Below are 23,870 nucleotides of genomic sequence, written 5' to 3'. Positions count from 1 at the left end.
TGGCTGGCAAGAATGTCACGACTGTCCCAGGTACCTCCCTGTTCCCTGAGGTACAGGCACCCAGCATGCCTTTCATTGTCACCTGTGTGACCTTGACAAAAATAAGTTTATCCTTGCAAAATAAAAGGCTAAGCAATAAATTACAGAGCTGAAAACAAAGCTACGAGAAGCTAAAATGGCAGAGAGAAAAAAACCATCTTTTATTAGATCAATATCCTAAAACTGGAAAAAACACACAAGGTTTTGCACGTGCAAACTTTTCTCCGGGCGCGAAGCAGCAAACGTAAAATCAGATGCCGTACTTCTTTCACTTCTGCATAAAACAATAGAACGTGCTTGGCATTTGCTTGGAGTTTTACTTCTACTTTTGCAGATATTTCAAGAACCTGGGCTGATTAGTTACTGAAGGGCTCCCGGCCGGTGGGGTGCTTTAGACAGGAGGACACAGCGCTGGAGGACAGGACAGCTGTCAGTCATTGGGTTGATGGGTTGACTCACACACAACAGACTGGGAATCATCACTTGAAGGACAGCGTCCCAAAATGTCTTCAGGAAACAACTACCTCTCTTTCCAAATGACGTTGCAAAAAATGGCCCTTTGTTTCCTGCCTTTCCTTAATCTATAAATATTTATTGATTAGTATCAAATTAGCTGACATACAGTTAAGGAAACCTTCCTGTGCTTACTAGATGCTGTTTCCCATCTCTGCTGTTCTACTCAGATCGTGCTTGGAAAACGCAATACATCCAATCTTACAATTACTAAAAATGGATCAAAAAATGCAGTGGCCGCATGAGCAAAGAGACTATCCATCGCAGTTCACTCTGTTGATTCAGCTTTGTTTGAAACATTTTGATAGGCCAACAGAGCGTGATCTGTGATAAAGTGCTGCTACAGTAGTCTACTGGGACAGCGGGCCTTACCTACGGCAAGCAGAGGGGTTCGCGGTAACACTTGATGCTGGTTTAGTCAGTGAAAACACATGCATCACTTGCGTTGGCCTTGCCTGAAACAACAAACGTAGGAATACAGAGTTCCTGCCTCTGCTTTTTTTGGCCTATGAATCCTCGTCACATAGAATATCGCTTTATAACACAGAATGCAGACACGGGAAATGTATGTCCTTATCCAGTTTCATGCTTAAGCATTCATCACACCTGGGAAATGTATTACATTACATTATACAAAAGTCACAGAATCACAGAATCACTACGTTTGGAAAAGACCTGTAAGATCATCAAGTCCAACCATCAACCCAACACCGCCATGCCCACTAAACCATGTCCCGCAGTGCCACGTCCACACGTTCCTTGAACACCTCCAGGGATGGTGACTCCACCACCTCCCTGGGCAGCCTGTTCCAGTGCTTCACCGCTCTCTCAGGAAAGAAAATTTTCTTAATATCCAGCCTAAACCTCCCCTGGTGCAACTTGAGGCCATTTCCTCTTGTCCTGTCGCTTGTCACTTGGGAGAAGAGACCAACACCCACCTCACCACAACCCCCTTTCAGGCAGTTGTAGAGAGCGATGAGGTCTCCCCTCAGCCTCCTCTTCTCCAGACTGCACAACCCCAGCTCCCTCAGCCGCTCCTCACAAGACTTGTGTTCCAGACCCCTCACCAGCTTCGTCGCCCTTCTCTGGACACGCTCCAGCACCTCAATGTCCTTCTTGGAGTGAGGGGCCCAAAACTGAACACAGCATTCGAGGTGCGGCCTCACCAGCGCCGAGTACAGGGGCACGATCCCCTCCCTACTCCTGCTGGCCACACCATTTCTGATACAGGCCAGGATGGCGTTGGCCTTCTTGGCCACCTGGGCACACTGCCGTCTCATATTCAGCCGGGTGTCTTTTAGGCTAATGCAACACTTCAGAAGTCTAATCCTAAGAAACTATTATTATGCAAGCACCTTATTAACACTGCAGGCATCAGCTTGCCCTGCAGTATTACATGGATACCAATGGCGATATTTAATAATGGGAATGCAGTTCACAGACTCTGCAATACTTTTCTCCCCATACCCACAGACATTATTCATTTCAGAGAACTTTGTCACAATGCTGGTATAATAGATCCCTTTCTATAACAGCAAACTAACAGCGCACAGCCGCGCTACGTAATTCAACTTAACACACTACGTGGAGGTCTATAAGGTACTCCAGAAATTAAACCTACTTAGAACATGATAGCGCGCTGGTGCCGCACTCTCATCTTGTTTTACCTTCATCAGACATAGCTTATGGTAACGGCTGTTTGGTTGCTGCCCACGCTCTACTCTGTGACATTCTGTGTCCTAGTAATTCAAACAGCTCTTCAATCACTCAAAATATAAGCGGCTTCCTGAACTGTCACGTATGTTGCTATACAGATATATCTCCTACAGACATAGATCAGCTCCTGAACCGTAACTTGAAAATTAGATGTTGAAGTTACACAAAAAAACGTTGACGCTATCTGACTCTCCCTACATTTTAGCACGTAACACACCCATTTTCTTGACATTTGATATGTAAGTCCTGGATTTTTGCTTAAAAAAGAGTTAACAATCCTTTGACTATTATTTTTTTGGCTCCCCTGACTAAGCGCTCCTTCATTTTGTTCATTCAAATCTGTTAATTGGATATACAAAGGGAAAAACTACCATGTTGTCCTTCCAAAGGTTGTTTTTTTTACCTTCACTACTAAAATACGGTAGACCTCCTTCCACCGCTCGTAGCCAGAATGACTTGTGTCTTTGAGAGGGGCTTTACAATGATCCTTTGATCTCAGGTATTGTAACATGAGCGGGAAGTTAAAAGATCACCTATTATGTCTTATCAGCAAACTTGGAAGCAGCTGATGGGAAACAGGGAACGTGTAAGCATTTTAGGGTTTGTTTTTTTTTTTTAAAGAAGAAAATTCAAGCAGACTTAACTAAGAATGCAGTTGATGTGCTGGAACTCCACCTTGCTAGTTAATGAATTTTTGCTTTAAAGTTTAACTGTCTGAACTCGAAATCCATGTACGCAAATGATACTAAAAAATCGTCACCAGGAGAACAACTGTTTCGTATAATTATTGCAACATTTTATGACACTTTGTGTTTTCGTTAGTCATTTTATAGAGGACTTGGTGTTAAACTCGACTGCCTTAATGTCCAGCATATCAAAATGTATTTGGCAGAATTCAGGAAGACACGATTTTGTACTCCAGTGGTGGAAAGCACTACAGCGGTCAGGAGAGACACGGCAGGGTGCAATCGCCCGTTATTCTGTAGGGTGAAGGAGAGAGATCCTGCTGCCCGCAGTAGCCGTGCTTCCCAGCTCCCGGTCCGTTCTCAGGGCAGCAGCCGGGCACCCACTCGAGCGCCTGCTGACCACCCGCGCAGCGAGGGCCATGGCTCCAGCGCAGGGTTAGCATGCAGAGCGCTGAAGCTGTACTTGGCAGCCTCCGTCACCGGTGACCGACGGCCCAAGTAGCCTCGTCAGGAGCGTTTTCACGCGTTTCTCAGCCGGGGCAGGCAGAGGACTGCCTGTGGCTGGGATAACAGCCGCGGCGACCGAGCACCTGAGCCTGCCCCGGTCGCTTAGCTCTCGAAGAGAGCTCTTGAGGGTATTCTTAGAATCCTTTAGGTTGGCAAAGGCCTTCGTGCGCGCAAGGCGTCTGCCGGTCAGAGGCAACTCTTCGTGCCACATCAACTCACGTGCAAATAGTCTGAACGGCCAACAGAGAGGCCAGACCCTGGCTGGTAGGCGAGGGCAGCCCGGGAAGCAGAGCGTGCCTGACGGTAATGCCCAATCCCGGTTATTCTGAAGTTACCAACAGCGCAGGAGCACGGTACGTTTGGAAAAACGCCCAGTTGCCTGGGAACACCCCTTGCTCTCGCTCGGCTCCCCCGGGGGGCCCGGGCGGCACCCCCTCTCCCCCCCATTCGCCCCGCGGCAGCAGCTCAGCGGGCGGCCGGGCGGTGCCAGCGCGGGGCGGCCCCGTTCCGCTCCGCTCCGCTCCGCTCCGCTCCGCTCCGCCCTCCCGCGGCTCCGCCGGGGCGCGGCGGCGGCGACGAGTGGGGCCGCGCCTCAGCGGGAGGTCGGCGGTACCGTCCGGCGGTAGGCCCGGGCGTGCGGGGCACGGGGGTCTCCCGGGGCTCTCCGCGCCCCGCCCGAGGGCTGCGAGCGGGGCCGGGAGGGGCTCTCGGCCGGTCCCTGCCGTCCTTCAGGGCCGGACCGAGCCCTGCGGCCGCCGGGTCAGCGCCTTCCCATGGCCAGTCCCGCCCGCGGGCTCGCCGGGAGCGCTGCGAAGGCCTCCGGGGAGGGCTGGACCCGCCCGAAGGCCGGAGAAGCCCCGGCGGCGGCGGGGGGTCGGGGGGGGCTCTGCTCCTGTCAAGCCGGAGGCAGCGGCCCAGGGCCGGGGGTTGGCAGTGCTCAGCCGGGCGAGGGGAACTGCCCGCCGGCCTCGGGCGCGAGGCACAGCCGTCTCTTCGGTCCCTCCGGCTGCGTCTCCGAAGGGGCTGGGGGACAGCGCGGGGGCTCCTGACTCTAACCCCGGGTACTCGGTTGGCTTCTTTCCAGAGTCGGCGGAGTGAGGAGTTGTCAGGACACTGAAGGAGACGGAGGAAAAAAAGGGTAAACTGCTGCGCGGGAAGAAAATCGGTAACTCCAAAGTTCATACTCGACAAATTATAGCTCTGTTATGGTAAACAAGATTTTCCCTGAGATAATCTCATTAATGCTAATTACTTAAAACGGTTGCACAGGTGGCAATCAAAGGCAGAACTTGGGGGCTAAAAGATACCCTTCCACTCGCATGGCCACATTCTTCAATTACCGAGACTTTGGCCTTTAAATATTGAATATTGGACAGGACTAACATCTAGTAGCTCTTTTGTTTAAGTGTTAGCATAGCTGGTATACCAGAAACAATGTTTTCTTGTCTTACTAACAAGATTCTATAAAAAGTGAACGTCCTTCTGAGTAACACAGGAGGAACACAAGAAAAGTTCTGCATGTAGAGGTGCATATCTTTAGCCAACTCCGTCATCAAGTGGGAAAACAGCACGTAACGGAGCCAGTCAATTCCTGTTTTTAAAGAAAAGTATAATGGGTCACTTACGGACGTGTCCTTTTGGTTTCTCACTGCTTCTGTAGGGCATGGAGGGTCTGGAACTGCCTTATGTGCTAATTGACCGTATAGGAGGGAAGCATGGAGTATACGAAGACCATGTTGAATATCTGGAGAAACATTTTCATCTCATCACCATGGAAGAATATCTCGAAAACAAGAAATTTCTCAGCAAAAAGATCAGAGCTATTTATATGTGGTATCACAAACCAGTTATTAATGAAGAGCTGCTCCAGAGCTTGCCTAACTTGAAGATAGTTGCAAGCTCTGGAGTGGGAATAGATCACTTGGACCTGAACCTCCTCTCCAGCTACGGTGTGAAAGTGTCCAACACTCCGTTTGTTGTTTCCACTGACACTGCAGACTTGGGGATGGCTTTGATGCTGGCATCTTCCAGGAGACTTGTGGAAGGTAATAACTGAAACAGTTTTAGTCTTTTTACGGGAAAGGTGACTTTTCAAAACGTGCAGGTCGAAAGTGTGTGCTGATCAAAGGTAAGCTTAAAAGCAGAAATGCAGGAAAATACAGGGATGAGGAAAAAGTTAAGACAAATCCGTCACGTTGACAATAACTTGCATGCAGTGCATAGCGTTTCCAAACAGGCGGATCAGCAAGGTGGACGTGTTTCTTCTTCAGACAGCCCTAAACTCAGGCCTCTTCTCCCTCAGCCCATAGCCACTTACTCGTTCTACTCGTTCACTGCAGTCTTGCTTTTCAAGTTTTAAGAAAAGGGGATTAGAAGGAGATGTTTTCAAGGAGGCTCGAAACCTGTCTTTGCCAAGCTGACACGTATCTGAGTCATTACAAACAAGCTGTCCAGAAATCTGTCCACCGTGCTCCGTGTTTCTTTTCCCTGCCAACTCTGGTGTATCTGCAAGATAGCTGGGAATCGTATTTTGGCTTTACTGAAAGTCTTGGTGATACTACGACGGATTCATCAGCTGCACCATTCGGTATTTACAATGTAGGTGACATTCATGGCACTGCCAGTTTCGTAAGCCCTGCTGACGAACCACCACGAGTAAGTAGCTGTGTTGCCCAGCTGCATTTCAGTGGCGCGGTAATCTGTACTGCAGGCAGGGCGAGGCGATGGGCAGGCGCGTGATGTGCATTGAAGGGAGGTTGCTGCTTTGGCCTTGCCTTCCTCATCTGCCAAAGAGCTGGGTGTGTTTCTACCCTAAGCGAGAAATCGATGGCAGATGTCACGTTGACAGTGCAGCATTATTCACTTCTTGTCCAGAAACACAATATAATGTTATGTTACTGCTCCTCTGCTTCTGCCTTGTCTTATGATAAAAAGTAAATGGAAAAAAATAAGCAGATGCCAGGACATCCCTTACATGACATATTTCCTTCTTTTCCCTCCCCCAAGGCTATCAGATGGCAGTCTCCCCCGACACGGAGTATTTCCCCGCTGACTGGCTGGGGGCTGAGGTTTCTGGGGGGACCCTGGGGATCGTGGGAATGGGCACCATTGGCTACAAGGTGGCCGAGAGAGCCAAAGCCTTTGAAATGAAGATTTTGTACCACAACAGGAATCGGAGGTAAAGTGGGTTGCAGCTCCACAGAAAGTCTATTTTGTCACTGCTTTTAAACGTTATTTGTGCCTCTCACTGTCAAACTGATCTCCCTGTTCTCTCCCTGTAGGATAGGACAATGTGCTCTCTGCACTGTTGTTATTAAATAGGGTGCCAGGGAGCAGCGAAGGGCCACGGATCGTGGCCAGGTTCACCCAAAAGTCCAAATCATCAGGCGAGCTCATGGTGATGAGGCAGGGCGGAGGCCAGACCGGGGCTGAGGGGACCTGGAGACCAGCCCTGCTGCGGTGTCGCTGGGGCAGGGGCTGATGGCCCCGAGGGGAGCTGCCGTGGGGTCCTGGGATGTGGGGAAGCCCCAGGCGGGATTGGACAGGGACAGCCAGGGCTGGCAGTGCCCTCAGGGCCATGACAGTAAGTCGCTGCCTTACTGCTGGCTCTTTATTTTAAGTGGCGAAGTACATACGCTTGCTTCAAGATGGTCATTAATTTCCCAGTTTATACAGAAAAAAAGTCAGGAAGGATGGGAGAGGTACATCTCACTGGTCTCCCCGCGAGTCAGGACTCCCTGGGCCTTCCTCTCATGTCGGTGACATTCCAGTCGAGCGAGGAAAGGAGAAATAGTCTGGGAGGACATAATTCCTGTGACTTAGGTGAGGCAGGGACGCAGGCAGAGACATCTTGCCCTTTCGGAGCCAGCTGACAATGAAGAGCCCAACTTGGCCAGCCCGTTTGCTGTCTTCTAGATGAGGTGTGTGTGCCCTTCCCATACGCCGTGACTCCCATCAGGCCCTTCCCATCCTTTTCTTTTGTGGGAATCTGACGGGAGCCGGGCAGTACACGCCCCAGCCTTGTCCTGGTACGGATGGAATGCCCCAGCAGGTCCTGCAGCGGGTGGTTTCACTGAACCAGCACTGATGCCCAGAGCAAGCAGACTGCTGCTGAGACAAATTGCTGAAGATTTAACCCCTGCCCTGCCTTGCGGGTTTCCTCGGTTATTTTCAGATGAGTTACTTTTCACAGGGAAGGGAATTCATGTCAAACATCAGTCTTGCCTTTGGGTTGGAAAAGAATCCCCGTTACAACCAGCAGCTGTGGCACCCGTGCATTTATTTTATTATTTATTCAGTGCATTTACATGATACTCATTCCTTACTTTCCATCCCCACAGGTATAGTCCTGCACATCGGTGTATAGGGCACTTGGTATTGTGGGAAACAGCTTAACATTTTTCTTCACTGAGTTTCAGTCAGGTAACTGGCTAACTGCTTTGCACTATGGAGCAAAGAAAACAACTAAGAAACCTTTTCTTTAATGGTGATTTGAACTTTTTCCTTGTTGCTTACTACTGGAGTTTAATTTCGGGTTTTTCCCCTCAGAAACAAGGAAGAAGAAAGTGCCGTTGGAGCTGTTTACTGTAAGAAGATAGATGATTTGCTCCAGCAGTCAGATTTTGTGTTGCTGTCTGTGAACCTGACTCCACAGACACACAAACTGATTGGGAAGAGGGAGCTGGAGCTGATGAAACCCACAGCTACTCTCATTAATATCAGCAGAGGTAGGGTGCAGAATAAACAAAATGGCATTATGGTTTGCTGGCATAAAAAGTCCTGGGAAAACCCAAGCCTAATATAGAGTCTGTCACTCCAAAATTTTCAGTAAATTCTCTGGTTACTGGATTATTTAAATGTCTGTGGTCATATCTCAGCAAAACATTTAAGGATTTCCGTAATTTTGAGCAAGTAGGTCTGTCAAATTAGTGAGCTTGGAGTGTTAGAAGCCCACATGTATTTGTATAATCCTCTACTTAAGCTTTTTAATGATTTAGTGCAGTGTTGTTGCTAACACGCATTGGGGTGGCGAAGTCTGGCACTGTACTTTGTTTTATGGTGCTGCCTTGTAAAATTCCTGACTGTCCAGCTCTGACGCACGTACCCAAGCTTCCTCCTCCCACTTCACCACACTCCCTGCTGTCGCTTCGGCTTTGTGAAGATCACTCGCCCTGCCACTTGCCTGACCACCGGGCCCAAAAGGGTGGTGAGAGAACAGTACGGAATACGAAAATAAGAGTATCCTTCTTACTGTCACCCAGGTCTGGTGGTGGATCAGGATGCTTTGGTGGAAGCCCTTCAAAACAAAGTTATTAAGGCAGCCGCTCTGGATGTGACATATCCTGAACCTTTGCCGAGGTAGGACATGTATTTAAGTTAAATATAAATGAGTGTATGTGTGTGGGTCAAACTAAGTGCAAGTTTGGGAGCATATGAAAAGTTACTTAATTTTGTTAGTAGGAGTGCGTGATGTATGTGCACGAGTGCTACTAGAACGATGTCCCCGATCCTTCCGTCCTAGCCAAACAAAATTCACACTGACTCATTTGGAGGATCTGTTGCATAAAAAACCGCAAGCTAGGCAGCAGTTTGAACTCCTCTGAGTATGCTTGGGTCATGCAATTAGTTTTTAAGTATCATTTTAAATATTTCCCTGGCTCCCTTCAGGTGACGACATAACAGATGAATGCTCTGTGAGTGACTAGCTCAGTATTTCTTTTCCTTTCCCAGGGATCACCCATTGTTAAACCTGAAGAATGTTCTAATAACGCCTCACATTGGAAGTGCCACCAAAAAGACACGCCGCCTTATGATGGAAAACATGACGGAAAGCATACAAGCGGGTCTTACAGGTCTTCCTATCCCTAATGAAGTGTTACTGTGAAGCGCCCTGCATTTAATGTTAATGCCATTAGTGTTTATCCTGGTGTGAGGAAACAGTAATTTGACCACTCTTCATGTAATTATCCCCTGTGTGTTATACAGATAAAATGTATAAGGCATGGATTTAATTTATTTAAATAACCAAAAGTGATTCTGTGTGGAAAACTGCAGTATTTTGTCGTGAACGTCAATGAAAAACTCAAGAGCCCATAGTCCTGCATTGGTGTAATTTATTTTGCTTGCATCCTCTTAAAATTGCCCATCAATGTAAGACTGAATTGAAGGGTGTTTCAATCGTCTTCTAGTGCCACCGCCAAACTACACGGCCCAGCAGACCGCAGTCGGTACGTTACACAGGCCATTCCTGACACGCCAGCAGCAACACTTATCTTCACAGAATCATTAAGGTTGGAAAAGACCTGTGAGATCATCAAGTTCAACCACCAACGCAACACCACCATGCCCACTAAACCATGTCCCACCGTGCCACGTCCGCACGTTCCTTGAACCCCTCCAGGGATGGTGACTCCACCACCTCCCTGGGCAGCCTCTTCCAATGCTTCACCACTCTCTCAGGAAAGACATTTTTCCTCATATCCAGCCTAAACCTCCCCTGGCGCAACTTGAGGCCATTTCCTCCTGTCCTGTCGCTTGTCACTTGGGAGAAGAGACCAACACCCACCTCACCACAACCCCCTTTCAGGTAGTTGCAGAGAGCAATGAGGTCTCCCCTCAGCCTCCTCTTCTCCAGACTGAACAACCCCAGCTCCCTCAGCCGTTCCTCACAAGACTTGTGCTCCAGACCCCTCACCAGCTTTGTCGCCCTTCTCTGGTCACGCTCCAGCACCTCAATGTCCTTCTTGCAGTGAGGGGCCCAAAACTGAACACAGCATTCGAGGTGCGGCCTCACCAGCGCTGAGTACAGGGGCACGATCCCCTCCCTGCTCCTGCTGGCCACACTGTTTCTGATACAGGCCAGGATGCCGTTGGCCTTCTTGGCCACCTGGGCACACTGATGGCTCATATTCAGCCGGCTGTCGATTGACACCCTCAGGTCGTTTTCTGCCGGGCACCTTTCCAGCCACTTGTCCCCAAGCCTGGAGCATTGCATGGGGTTGTTGTGACCCAAGTGCAGGACCCGGCACTTGGCCTTGTTGAACCTCATACAATTGGCCTCGGCCCACCCATCCAGCCTGTCCAGATCCCTCTGCAGAGCCTTCCTGCCCTCCAGCAGATCAACACTCCTGCCCAACTTGGTGTCATCTGCAAACTTGCTGAGGGAGCACTCAATCCCCTCATCCAGATCATCAATAAAGACATTAAACAAGACCGGTCCCAAAACTGAGCCCTGGGGGACTCCCTTGTGACCGGCCGCCAGTTGGATTTCACCCCATTCACCATGACTCTCTGGGCTCGGCCGTCCAGCCAGTGTTTTACCCAGGGAAGAGTTTTCCCGTCCAAGCCATGAGCAGCCAGTTTCTCTAGGAGAATACTGTGGGAGACAGTGTCGAAGGCTTTACTGAAGTCCAGGCAGACAACATCCGCAGCTTTTCCCTCACCCACTCGGCGGGTCACCTGCCCACAGGAGCAGATCAGGTTGGTCAAGCAGGACCTGCCCTTCATGAACCCGTGCTGGCTGGGCCTGATCCCTTGGTTGTCCTGCACGTGCCCTGTGAGCGCCCTCAAGATCTTCAGGAGCAGTTCGCAGTCTTTGGGGAGTAGCTGGCAAGGCCTGTTCAGGGGTAGCTCTTTAATGGAAACGCAGCACCCGGGTTTGTTTTTGCTTCCAAGAGAACTCACTCACCCAAATACCGGCGCCTGTGCACAGCTATGCCAGCAGCGTGCCCAGGGGCCTGGCTCCTGTGGGGGTTTCCCCCCGCCCGGGCGCTGAGGGCCGCCTGCGCCTGAGGGCAGCTCAGCCCCGCTCCGCCGCCTCCCTCCCTCCTCCCGCCTCCCGCCTCCCGCCTCCCGCCTCCCGCCTCCCTCCTCCCGCCTCCCTCCTCCCGCCTCCCTCCTCCCGCCTCCCTCCCGGGGCCCGCAGGGCCGCCCACAGCCGTTACCGCCGCCCCTGGCCGCCGCGCCGCCAGGGGGAGCCGGTACCTCCGGAGCCGCCGCCGCGGGGAGCTCCACGCCGCCGGGCCGGGCCGCTGCGGCAGCATGTGGGGCGCCCGGGCGGCGGCGGTGCCGCGGTGGTGCCGGGCGCTGCGCAGCTCCGCCGCGCTGGGCCGCTCCAGGGACCTGCTGAATAAAATGCTGCGCAAAAAAAAGTAGGTGCCGGCCGGGCCGGGGGGCTGGGTGGCGGCGGGCCCTCCCGCCGGGCTGGGCCTCGCTGCCGGGGCCGGGCGGGCTGGCGGGCCTGCCCTGCCTCCGCCGGTGTGGGCCCGCTGTGCCGCCGCGGGCCTCCGCGCCGGGGCTGTCTGCGGCCTGGCGAGCGTGCTCCAGGCAGGCGGTCCCCTACCCCGCCAGCGCCCGCACCGCCGGGCCGGGCCCTGGGCGAAGTTGTGCGAGAGAGGGGCTGCGGGGCTCGGGGCGCGCCCCGGCAGCGTGGGGGAGAGCCCCCCCCCCCCCCCCGGTGCCGTGGGGCTCTGGTCACGGTGCTCCCGTGCGGTGCCGAGCCACGCCGATCTCGGAAGGAACCTTCCCCCCCTCCGCGTGCCGCCTCGGTCGCGAGTGGGAGCCTCGCTGCCCGCAGCGGGCCCGGGCCTGAAACCGCTGCGGGGAAATCTATTTGCGGGCGTGGAGGCCTGGGGGTTGCCGTGGGCCTTCGGGCGGGCGGCGTTTGCATCACAGCGGAACCGTTGTTTCTCGGGGGGGGGGGTTGTGGTGAGGTGGGTGTTGGTCTTTTCTCCCAAGTGACAGGACAAGAGGAAATGGCCTCAAGTTGCGCCAGGGGAGGTTTAGGCTGGATATGAGGAAAAATGTCTTCCCTGAGAGAGCGATGAAGCACTGGAACAGGCGGAAAAGGACCTGGGGGTGTCGATCGACAGCCGGCTGAAGATGAGCCAGCAGTGTGCCCAGATGGCCAAGAAGGCCAACGCCATCCTGGCCTGTATCAGAAATGGTGTGACCAGCAGGAGTAGGGAGGGGATCGTGCCCCTGTACTCAGCGCTGGTGAGGCCGCACCTCGAATGCTGTGTTCAGTTTTGGGCCCCTCACTCCAAGAAGGACATTGAGGTGCTGGAGCGTGTCCAGAGAAGGGCGACGAAGCTGGTGAGGGGTCTGGAGCACAAGTCTTGTGAGGAGCGGCTGAGGGAACTGGGGTTGTTCAGTCTGGAGAAGAGGAGGCTGAGGGGAGACCTTATCGCTCTCTATAACTACCTGAAAGGGGGTTGTGGTGAGGTGGGTGTTGGTCTCTTCTCCCATGTAACTAGCGATAGAACGAGAGGAAATGGCTTCAAGTTGCACCACAGGAGGTTAAGGCTGGATATGAGGAAAAATGTCTTTCCTGAGAGAGTGGTGAAGCATTGGAAGAGGCTGCCCAGGGAGGTGGTGGAGTCACCATCCTTGGAGGTGTTCAAGGAACGTGTGGACGTGGCACTGCGGGACATGGTTTAGTGGGCATGGTGGGGTTTGGTTGGTGGTTGGACTTGATGATCTTCTTTTCCAACCTTAGTGATTCTGTGAGAAATCTGATTTCCTGTCCTTTTTCCAAAAGGAAGAAGTTCTGGTATGACAGCCCTACCCTGGGTTCTAAAATGGTAAGTGCAAGCTTTTAAGGTGCTGCATTTATCTGTGCCAGGAGGAACAAGCTTGTGCTTCTGCTGTTGTGTCTAACGTTGGGAAAAGCATTTTCTGGTGGAGAAAGAGCAGAATTTTGTGAATGAACACTAGGGCTCCAGTTTCCCTCTGACATGCCAGGATTGCTGTCAAGAGAAGCTGTTAGGCTCCCAACGGCCGATTCCTCTTCCATGATGATCTTTCATCTGCATCAGCGCTCCTTTGCATGCTCTTGAGCCCATAGCAGAGAACTGATCCAGATTAAAACTTCTGTATACCAGCTTAATTTTACTTTTACCAAAACCAAGTTTTTGTGTTTGTTTTCCCACAGGCAGTGCTTTTCAGTTAATACATGCTGTATTTTAGAAAACGGATTTATTGAGCTGTACTTGCTACAAAATAATAAACTAGGAAACCTTGACTGTAATACATGAAAGTCAAAGATTTTGTGAACAGAAATATTTATTGACACACCAGATACATAAGACCTATATAAAGCCATCACAGCTGCAATAATGCCATTCTAAGAGCATACTCAGTAGAGTGCAGAATACTGTATATAATTGCCTAACACAACTTCGTAACTACGGATTAATGTGTTGTGTTTTTTTTTTTTAAAGGTGTATAAACCAACCAAGTTGGCCTCTGTAACAAAAGACGACCAGACAAAAACTAGGAAAGAAGATAATATACGCCGCAGAGTCTTGAATAGTCTTATTCATAAAGCTGTGGCAGATATGATGAGTACCTGTGAAGTTAATCAAGAACTTTATGATCTCAAGCTGGAAATCTGCAAGGCAAGTGCCAAAGCTACAGCTTCTGTTGAGCCGCTCCGACTACGCCGTGAGGTCGGCGCGGCACACCAAAGGAGCTCCCCTGGGTGTTGTGAATGTGTGCAGGAGGAGTTCTACGGCGTTGCTTCTGATGTGGCAGAGCGCAGCCAGATGAGGCTCTGGATTCACCTTGCACAGCAGGAGAACTTTGCCGTTCTTGTACCTGGCTTAGTAGACCTTTGCCACTAGAATGCAAATGCAACTTAGGCCAACTAAATGGTGATTCTCCTGGTATGACTTTTTTTTTCTGTTACTCAGACACGTACTATTTGGCTTGCCCTTTCAGAAGGAGGAGCCTGGTTTTACCAACATAAGCGTATCTTTCCAAGAGCGCAGCTGTGTGAGAGTTGATACCTCCTTGTGTCCCTCATCAGCACCATTACACAGGCAGAAGACCTAAGTGGGGCGTGAGCTTAGTTCAAAAAAAAAAGGCAAGCCTAAGAAAATGGCATTGGCAAGCAAGGTTCCAGAAAGAACTGGAATTTGTACCTAATTGTAGCTACTGTTGTCATAATTCATGGGTTTGAAAGGGATGTTTAAGCTCTGATTCAGAAACTAAGTCAGTCTCCACATTCTTGTTTGTTGTCTGTAGTTTTTTCTTCTACATTTGCTGTGTTGTTAAGATTAAATGATGCCAGTGTTTGGCTTAAAAGCTTGACGGACTTAGCTTTGTTAGTTAGAAGCATGGGGAAAAAAAATTGCGCCTCGTAGCTGCATCTATGAGAAGGGGTTTGTCATTTATGATTGAAACAGATGGTTTTGCCAGCTGAATTCGCTCTGTCTTCAGGCAAGCTGTTCAAATTACATGGGCAAGATGAATCTTTTGGCTCTATATGTGCAGTATCCTTCATATAGCTTTTTTGTCTCTCTAGGGCTTTGAGGATTGCTTGTCTAACTTGGATGGCATGTCTGCACATAAAAATACTGGCGGTGTAGGCAAGCCAGAGCACTTTCAGGAGGCATTGCTGTAAATTAAGCGACTTATAACACGAGAGAGGGAAAGAAACAGCCTTCTTCCAAATGTAGTACGGATTTTATTGTAACTGCCTAGTGCTTAGTGTTCGTGCAGCACTGGGACGTGGCTGAGATTCAGTCCCGATTTACTCTTGAGCTGATTCTGGTCTGATACCGTTACTTCTGTTATCAAAATAAATCTTCTCGTAGGCTTTCTGCAATCCATCAGAATTTGGTTTTTTTGGTATGAGAAGTTAAAATTACGTAATAGTAATACAGATAAGAATCGGGCTTTAGGCCTGATACATCAAACTTTTATCCGCTCGGCAACATTACTCATGTGATGATGAAGAAATGGCTTGTGTTAGATGGGGTTGTTTATGTGCTTGCATTAGACTCAGTGTGGGAGATGGGGAGGGTTGATCCTGCAGTAGAAACAGCCGGTTAATGATCACGGTGGGTTTTTTAATGAGTGGTGGGTTTCCTGAGTGAGGAGTTATTTGGTGGTGGAAAAAAACAGTATCCACTTTGGTTTTTGGGGATGGTCCATTCTGCCCTAGGAACGAGTAGCACTGTCAACAGCAGGCAGTGATGCAGTTTTCACTCCTGGGAAAACTCTGATGGAGTTGTCTTTTCCTGCTGATGTATGTAGACACCTAGTTTGAAGAGTTGGTTTCTGGACTAGATGACCTCTGAACTGTGCCTTCCGATGGGTGGTTTATGCTTTCTCTTCCCTTTTCCTCAGCTCCTTCCTTCGGTTGAGCCAGATAGGTTAGTAGAAGTTTGCTGAGTGTACTGTCACAGTGAGAACCTGTTCTGTAAGACAATGAATGACAATGAATGAATGAATGACAGTTGTAGAAATCTTTCAGAATCCAATTTGTGTTCCAGACGTTTATTCTTCAGGAAGATTGTCAGTCTCTCTCAGGTGTGCTTTGGCCCCTGCACACCATGTGTTTGCAATTGCACCTGTGACAGCTGCGAATATTATCTGTGAGTGAGCTAGAGGTTGAGGCACTGGAGGTTCCCAGCAGGCTTTAGAGCTGGAGAGACTCTTACGTGACAGTGGCACGGAGGCCGTCCTCTTTTCGGTCAGTATCAAAACCAAACTCTGGGTGACAGCAAACCAGGCAGCGTTACAGGTCCTTCTTTTGTGGAAACTTACCCTTTCAATTATGTTCCAATAAATTGTCATTCTGGACTATTTGTGATGGTAGCACTGTCGGTGACACACAGGTGTTGACAGACTTCTCTGTTGAATTTCAGTTGAAGGGGAGATTAGGCAATGACTTGGCCTAAGTAAGAAAAGCCCTTGCAGGTACTGAATGTAAATCTTACTTGGTGTTAAATTCTACCTCTATAGAGGCACCATGTAATTATAGTTCTTACGAGCAGAGATGGAAGAAGAGATTCTCCTAAGAATTTACATATCCAGTTTGGGTCACTGTGTGCTTACTCATGAATTAGAGACTTTGTTGTATATGTTGTATATGAAGTGTGTGTGTGTGTATATATAAAATTTTAAAGAAACATTTGTCCTTTTGCAGGTGTCCCTGGCATCAAACTTCTCAGCGTGTCGTGTGTACTGGAATCCTGCTGCTACTATGGAGAAAGAAAGTTACGTTGAAAGCGTACTGCGGAAGAGTGCTCCACGTATACGGTACTGCTATGGGGTAAATAGTTAGACCACTTCATAAATTCGTAGCCATGTACTAGTACTATTTCTTAAGTATTTCTAACAATCTGTACGTGATCTGTTAGGACACTTTAGATTTTTAGATATTTGGAGTCAGAGCATCTCCTGTGATGAGCCTCACAGGGAAGGACGGCCATGTCAGACCAGCTGTGTATTCTCCTGATGGAGCACAGCTGGCTGATTTGGCTTCTCTGTTTTCCTGGGATTGGACTGGGCTGAGCAGAAAGAAAGAGGAGTCTGGATGAAGTTTCGCTTCATGGTACTAGTGATGGGCTGGACACGCTGTGCGTGACAGCAGGCCAGAATATGATGCTGCGCAAGAGGGCTGGCAATTACGACAAGTATCTCCTTACAGATTCACTGGGCAATTCTGATCGCTAGGGACAATTTGGACCTTCAGAAGGGATGACCGATACTACAGAAATTCTTCACAATGCTGATACCAAAAAATGAATGTCGGGATGCTACCATGTATTGTGATGCTTTTACCCATTTTTGGCAGAGGGTCCAGTGAGTTTTCGGGATATTGTGGAGATTGCTGTCTGTCCCTCTTTCCTTAGCTTACCCTCTGCTACCCAGCCAGTCTGTTGGAGGGTCAGGACTTTGGTGGCATTGAAGCATACTTGTAGAGCCATTTCCTTTCCCTCTGTTTCCCTTGGCGGTATAATTCCTGCTCCAGCACAATGCTCTCTTCTACTCCCAACAGCTCCCACTCTTCGAGAAGGAATGTTGCTGGCTGGGAAGAAGACGAGGGGAGCCCTGTCAGTCCTTCCTGCAGCTAGCACGTAGGACTAGTTGTCTTGCCCTGCTGTGAGGGCTCTATCCCCCACTGCTGCCACCCCTACAGTGGGGATAAGGAAGCCAAATGAAGTGGGGAGAGACCTGCGTCAACCTGTGGATACAGGAGACAAATGGGATATCATCGATACTCAGTGGCATCTGCAGCTATTAGTGTTTATATGTTACACATTCAGAGTTGGGATTCTGCAGTGGTGTATTGCTTAGCACTAACCTGAATGGAGACCCATCACTGTCAGTTTTGCAAAACATATCCTTAAATTTGCGGTACTGCTGGAATTAATTTAACATATTTTATCTGTGCTGGAGGTGCTGTACTGTTATTCATACTGGTGAATGCTGTATTTTTGCCAGGTATCTTCTGATGAGTCAGCAGATTCTAGGAAATGTACCCCCAATAGTATTTGTAAAAGACAAAGAAGCTGCAGCTGTAAAAGAGGTAATTGTAATCTTTGACTCAATGTACAAATATAACAATATGCAAACGTGGTGACTTAGCATACCATAATGCTTAGGAAAGCAGAGAGAGTTGATCATTCAGTTGCTCTACCGATCTATGTTAAATATCAATCTTTGTCTATACCCTTTTCTCTTCATGTTCCAAAGCATTTTAGCAAAGAATCTTGAGTAAGACTGATGCTTATGTACAGTGCAAAAGAATCCTTGTAGTTATCGCCTCATGAACTTTTTTTGATGCTATTATTAAAATTTTTAAAGTGAAGTTTTCAGAGCAGCTCATAGGTCAAATCATTAGGCCAATAAAGAAACCCTAACAAATGAAATTAGAATTTTAAGGAATAATATAGGGTAGGCAGTTGTCTGTTGCCTGGTATACATGAGAGGTCTGAGGCGCTGTCTTCCACATTTTAAGTGTTATGTGTTTTTAAAATTCCATTTAATCTAATCAATGATTTTTAATTTTTTTTTTTTTTTTACCCCAAGCTTTTTCCATCTGTGAATTGTTAAAATGTTTCTAGGGAAGTGCAGATCTTTGCAAAGAGGATGTAAGCTCACTCATGCTACTTTTTTTTTTTTTCACTTTTAAAATGATCTTCACTATTTCACATTTTCTGTTAAGGTGTTGATAGTTTTAACTAGTTGAAATATTGCTAGAATAATGATGTTTTCTAGGAATTTGCTGTCATTAGGACTGTGAAGTGAGATCTCTTAAAATAGCGAGATGTCAAGAAGAGAAAGATGACATCAGTGAGTGGAATTCCATGAAAAACATCTCCTCAAGCTGTTGATATGAATGGAAAGAACATTAGTTGAAAAGAGCATGTTCACGTTTCTGTGCCCTGAAGTGCCTTATTCTTACATGTGTTACTATTACAACCAATTACTGGTAGTGACTTAGGGGCTCATGCGGTGTGTATTGGCAGAGCTGGAAGGGATAACAAGAACCTCAGACTCTCTAGAAATGCCGTGAACTGCTTGAACTTCCTGTGGTCAGAAAAAATTCTGAGTTTCATGCCAATATACTGATCCACAGTGCAAATGTTTTTCATCTGCATTAGCATCAACAAAAAGCACAAGAATAGAAATGAACTAAACACTCCTGAACGTTCTTTATATGTTATTATGCTCCCCCTAATCAACACAAGAAATTCTACAGAACAAGTAACGAGCAATTATGGAAGCACTTTGTCATCACTATTACTCTGTTATTAACATACCTAGATAGAGCTACGTATATCTACTCCTGCAGCTCCTGCCTTTCAGGTCTGTTATTGTGGAACCTGTTCCATTAATCAGTGTTTCCCAAACTTCGTTAAATGACCCCTTCCTCTTTTTGAAGAAGAAAACCCCTGGACTGCCTTACCTTCAAGTTCAGTGCATAGGCATCAAGAAAGTTAACCACACAAGATAAGTAAAACCCCTCCTTGTATAGCTTCTGTCAGTGAATGGCTCTGGGAAGCACGTAGATGGATCATCTTTTCACACTTTGTAGATGATCAGATTTATCTAATCCACAGATTCGAATAACAGGGCTTGAAATAATGTAGCTGAACCTGATTTTTAAGTATTGGAAGACAGGGAAGGACCATCCAATTCAACTCCTGGAATAATATGCTGAATTAGAAGGGAAGTAATGTAAAGGAAAGTAGGAATAAAAATTTCAAATGAGAGAAAATTTTCACAATTAGGTACAGCACTGAATATACTAGATTTGTAGCATTTACTGGTTAGGTGCCATGTTGACAGGGAGTTGGGAACTCAATATTTACATGTAATAGAAATACAAACTTGCAGAAAGCGGGAAGAAGTGAAAAAAAAAGTCAGAGTAAGGATGTTATGAAAAAGGATTTGCAAGACTGAAGTAAGACCAAATAAAACAAAAGTTATATATGTCACACAATCCCTAGCCAACTGTTCAGAATGTACGTAAGGCAAAAAACTTCATAGGAATCCCTGGATCAGTTACGCTATTTGACAGAAACTTCCCAGGCAAGAAGTATAAGCAGTTCCATGTAAATGGAGGAAGAGGCTATTTTGAAATGGTTTTGCTAAATATTCCAAACATATAGAAAATAAAATATTTGCTGTTAGATACTTGTCTGTTTCTTGTGTGGGTGTGAACAGAGTAAATTTAACACAGGACCTTTAATATGTTTTGTCTTTGTGTGTTTACAGATTGAGGAATTATTGTCGATTGCTGATTTTGGACCTCCAGAAGAAGAAGAAACATCTCAAAATGATTCTAGGTGAGTTTTTTGAATCAAAATTGTACAAGTGTCCATTTTCATCTCTGTTGGCCAACTTAAATTGGGTATTATTTGACATGACAGAAAGCGTATTTTAATCAGAAGTGTACGTTGTTGTTGTTATCTCAGAGTTCAGCAAATGGCGTTATGAGGAAAAAGAAAGTAGAAGAGAGAGACTTTTTGGAAGACCTTACCAAAAAGGCATCTCAGCTTTTAAAGAGATCAGTTGGGCCCTTTTATTAGCAGAAAAGGCTACAGAATAGCCTAGGACAAAAGTAATACGTGATCACCCCAGAAATTAAATGTAGAGGACGGCATTTTATTTTGTGGCTTAAGTTTTCTTTACCAAAGTGACACCCATTTATTAAAATTAAGGCAAAATATTTCTTGTTATATATGCTCTGGTTTAGTTTCATCTTTTAGTGCAGACACGTTTTCGTAGGCTATTTTGTCATTGGTTCTTGCACACAGGTACCTTGCTGCACACCACAGGTTTGCAGATACGGAAAGGGAAAGTCTGTTTTTTTATATAAAAGCGTACCTCTGATAAGCTGTGGAGAATGACTTAATTGTCACATGTAAGAGCATAGCGTATACGCTTTCAGAGGCGACTAACCCTTGAGGTGATATCAGAACACAGTCTTAGAAATCAGCTGTTTGATGTCTATACTCTTGAGAGACATAGTCATCACGCTTGTTACTTGCAGACCCAATGCTTGTTCTGGTTTTAGTGTCTTTACTTTTATGAGGGAAATATTTTTAGAATTTCTAAGAATTCAAGACACAATGTGTTTGTGATAATTAAATTTAAAAAAATGCTTTGCAGCAGTAATGTTTGTTTCTTGCTGGTAATTTTCTCATGCAGACAAAAGCTCTACATTTACCAGTACTCCTCTACTTGGCGACTTTTTTTCTGGTATAAGTTTGGTTTGTTATACATGAGTTACAAGTTTACTGACAAATCTCCCTAAGTTAACAAATGTAAGTTAATTTGGCATTCTTCTGTGAGGGATTTTTGGCTGTTGAGGGGTAGGGCTGGACAATCTATTGGAATAATGATTCTGTGGACTGGATGCTCTCCAAGCCAACAGCCTCGCACTTGTGTGCTGCAGTCTGTTGGTGGAAATGCCTTTTGTGCCCCAGCGTCTCACAGGACTGTTCGTCAGGTGCAAATCAGAAATAGCTTCTTGGGGGAAATCATTCTTCAGACAGACTTTCCCACAGGGCACTTAAGATCTTCCTCTGTTTGTGTCTTGTGGAAATACTTAAGTCCAGCTTAAGGTGCCGTATGCTGTCATTCATGCGTCCGTCTGACATGTTTTGGGCACGAGGCTGCTGCTTCTCACTTCTTGGAAGAGCTGGGAGAAGTCTAACTTCCTCGGGGCTCCCAGCTCCAGTGCTCACTCTGTTACTTATGCGCACCTTTTCCCAGAAACAAGCAGTTTCATCTGGAATGTAGTTGCTTTATTGGCTTCCTTCCATTAAATCTGTTGATGTGCCAACAGGCTTATAGACAGCCTGTCCTTGGACACGTAGTACGGTGGTATCTCTTCCTTCTTAGCATAGGGAGCATGGTGCTGAACACAGTGCATTAATAAAGTCAAACTGAAAACTCCAGTTTATTTCTGTGTTAAAGTTGTCACAATTAACATTGCCCCTTAAAATATACATGGGGAACAAAAACCCACAAAATTTGTTTTCCTTTCCACAGTAAACTGTTCTCTTCAGCAACTCAATCTTCAGATTCACCCATGCGGTTTAATCTCTTTGGTATTGATCACGAACTGCTGAATAAGCAGATAATGGACTACAAAAGACTGAAAGTGTCAAGAGATATAGAAAGCATTGCCTGGACAGATGAGCAGGAGCAGCAGCTTTCTAAGATTCGAAAGAAAATGAAAAAGAAAAAAACAAAGAATCCTCCTGATGATGACATTACACCACAGAAATACTTACTGGACAGATACGAAGCTGATTACTGGGATGATAACACTGAATCAGTCTCAGACTATGAGCTGGAGGATGAATTACAGGAAGAGGTGAACGAATTGGAGGCGGGTGATGGCAAAACTCTAAGTCCGCCTACTGATGAACTGAAATGAAGTGAAAAAGCCACTCCCTTTAAAACGGAGGCTGCCAATAGCAAAAAAAAGACTGCTGTAGATACTGCAAGATTAGTTTTGTACAGCCTGTTTACCACTTCCTCTTTCGAACTCATACGTTTGCCACACGTGGGGAGGTTTGCTAGTACAAGGTATGTAAGAAAACCAAACCCGCTATTTGTGACATTCTGTTAAGCACCTTTCAAGCTGCTGCAGTTGTAGGACTTTCAACCAGAGAGCAGTTTTGTAATAACAAAATACACATAGTGCAGCACTGAGGTTAAACTTAGCGCAGTTCTTTTGATTATTTCCAATAAAATTATGGTTTCTGTGTTGAAATAAAATGTCTTCTCTTCTTTTTTTGAGTGAACCGGATAAAATAATCACAAAGTGATGGTGTCTGTTATTCTATGGTCAGCAAGGAAGAGGGAAGCGAAATAATGACAGTGGCGTTCAAAGAGCAGCCTTCAGCGCACGAAGGGCAGGACAGGGTATTCTCTAGAGGACCTAGTCTAATGGTGGAACTCCTTCCACACGAAGTTGAAGCTCATTGAAATTATGGCCAGTAAAGTTACAACCCTGAAAGAAAATAAATTTATTTATTTTTAATATTCAGAAATGTACAGTTGTGCAAGGGGAACTGCAACCAGAAAAGAACGGAGAACTGCTCATCTGTTGGGTAAAATTGGGCATAGCATTGACCGTGACTGAAAAAATATATTAAAAACTCAAAGGTGGAGAAAAAGCAGCAGGGAAGAATGCCCCAGTAACTGTGTGAGATTTGGAAATGGATGGGGAGTCATATGAAAAGTTGAGAATAAAGCTTTCTGGTTCAAAGCAAGTAAAAAATAATAGCGTGAGTGTATAAAGTCAGAAGGGCTGAAGCTTCAAAATAAGTTATATCTAACAAGGCAGTAAAAAGGAACTCTACCAGAAATAAGGAACATTTAATTCCATTAATTAAGGGGAAAGTAAAGACAGACAATGCAGGGGAGGTTGCACTACAGTATGTGGCTCTAGTTTTCCAAAAAGATTTGAAAGACACCGAGTATAAGCTCCAATAAAAAAAAAAAAAAAAAAAAAAAAAAGGATTTTTAGGTTGAAGAGAGGAGTTCAGGTCAGCAAAGAACACTGAAATTTGCTGTAGGTTATTTAATAGTCCCCTTGAAGCATATTCTGAAGATTGATGGCCTGTAAGAATACGGAGAGGATATGTGCTATGAATGGCCATAGGATATTCCTATACGATGTTTAGAGCTTGTATTGAATAAGGGTCAGGATCTTAGAAATGTGTGCATCCCTGTTCCTAGGCTACATGTTGAAGCTGTAGCTCACGTTAGTACTTGCCTAACTTGAAGCAGGTGAATAATCCCACAAATTTCAGTGTCCCTTGTTATGGCTTTCCAGGAGTTCTTCCTAAATTCCACGGGATGGACGCACTTTAGTTTGTTTTCCAGTGAGTGAAGGTATTTATCTTATCAGAAACTGTTCGTGGGCAGTATCGCGTTCAAAGCTAGCCATGAATTTGTTGCAACTTGGCAACAAAAAGTTCATTCAACTTTTTGAATGAACGACAGGAACCTGTTAATTGGTACTTGCTAAATGAATCTGCAGAATACTAACGTCTCCATCTTTAGTTTCTGCTGTATAAAATGTGGGACTCTACCTAAAGGTTAAAAAAAGGAAAAATACCCAACACCCAAACAGCCTATGTACTAGGC

At 46.8% G+C, this 23,870-nt stretch overlaps 2 protein-coding genes across 3 annotated transcripts; both read left to right on the top strand.

The window, feature by feature from the left end:
- Nucleotides 1-4,041: 4,041 nt before the first annotated feature.
- Nucleotides 4,042-9,537, top strand: LOC104252343 (probable 2-ketogluconate reductase). 2 transcript variants are annotated; one of them, XM_059815519.1, is made up of 7 exons: nt 4,042-4,083; nt 4,546-4,599; nt 5,122-5,506; nt 6,468-6,639; nt 8,010-8,188; nt 8,723-8,819; nt 9,192-9,537. In XM_059815519.1, exons 3-7 carry the CDS (start codon nt 5,125-5,127, stop codon nt 9,343-9,345), a joined length of 984 nt encoding a protein of 327 aa, XP_059671502.1. In that variant the 5' UTR covers nt 4,042-4,083; nt 4,546-4,599; nt 5,122-5,124; the 3' UTR covers nt 9,346-9,537. The 2 variants fall into 2 exon arrangements, with proteins under 2 accessions (XP_059671502.1, XP_009807029.2); XM_009808727.2 differs by lacking the exons at nt 4,042-4,083; nt 4,546-4,599 and adding an exon at nt 4,606-4,626.
- A 1,964-nt stretch (nt 9,538-11,501) lies between these two features.
- Nucleotides 11,502-22,487, top strand: RBFA (ribosome binding factor A). The gene is made up of 7 exons (XM_059815533.1): nt 11,502-11,611; nt 13,000-13,042; nt 13,682-13,858; nt 16,396-16,508; nt 17,697-17,781; nt 19,977-20,047; nt 21,759-22,487. Exons 1-7 carry the CDS (start codon nt 11,502-11,504, stop codon nt 22,147-22,149), a joined length of 990 nt encoding a protein of 329 aa, XP_059671516.1. The 3' UTR covers nt 22,150-22,487.
- Nucleotides 22,488-23,870: the final 1,383 nt, after the last annotated feature.

The sequence above is a fragment of the Gavia stellata genome, chromosome 3, assembly GCF_030936135.1.
Source record: "Gavia stellata isolate bGavSte3 chromosome 3, bGavSte3.hap2, whole genome shotgun sequence".
Classification (NCBI taxonomy): Eukaryota; Metazoa; Chordata; class Aves; order Gaviiformes; family Gaviidae; genus Gavia; species Gavia stellata.
Note: the sequence above shows the minus strand (reverse complement) of the source record. Positions and strands in the feature narration are given on the sequence as shown.

What these genes read in the sequence shown, in the direction of transcription:
- LOC104252343 (XM_059815519.1), top strand. Translation starts at nt 5,125, where the DNA reads ATGGAGGGTCTGGAACTGCCTTATGTGCTAATTGACCGTATAGGAGGG. An exon ending in TACCACAACAGGAATCGGAG is followed by an intron (nt 6,640 to 8,009) that starts GTAAAGTGGGTT and finishes TTTTCCCCTCAG; the next exon opens with AAACAAGGAAGAAGAAAGTG. An exon ending in TATCCTGAACCTTTGCCGAG is followed by an intron (nt 8,820 to 9,191) that starts GTAGGACATGTA and finishes TTCCTTTCCCAG; the next exon opens with GGATCACCCATTGTTAAACC.
- RBFA (XM_059815533.1), top strand. Translation starts at nt 11,502, where the DNA reads ATGTGGGGCGCCCGGGCGGCGGCGGTGCCGCGGTGGTGCCGGGCGCTG. An exon ending in AAGAGTGCTCCACGTATACG is followed by an intron (nt 16,509 to 17,696) that starts GTACTGCTATGG and finishes TATTTTTGCCAG; the next exon opens with GTATCTTCTGATGAGTCAGC. An exon ending in ACATCTCAAAATGATTCTAG is followed by an intron (nt 20,048 to 21,758) that starts GTGAGTTTTTTG and finishes TCCTTTCCACAG; the next exon opens with TAAACTGTTCTCTTCAGCAA.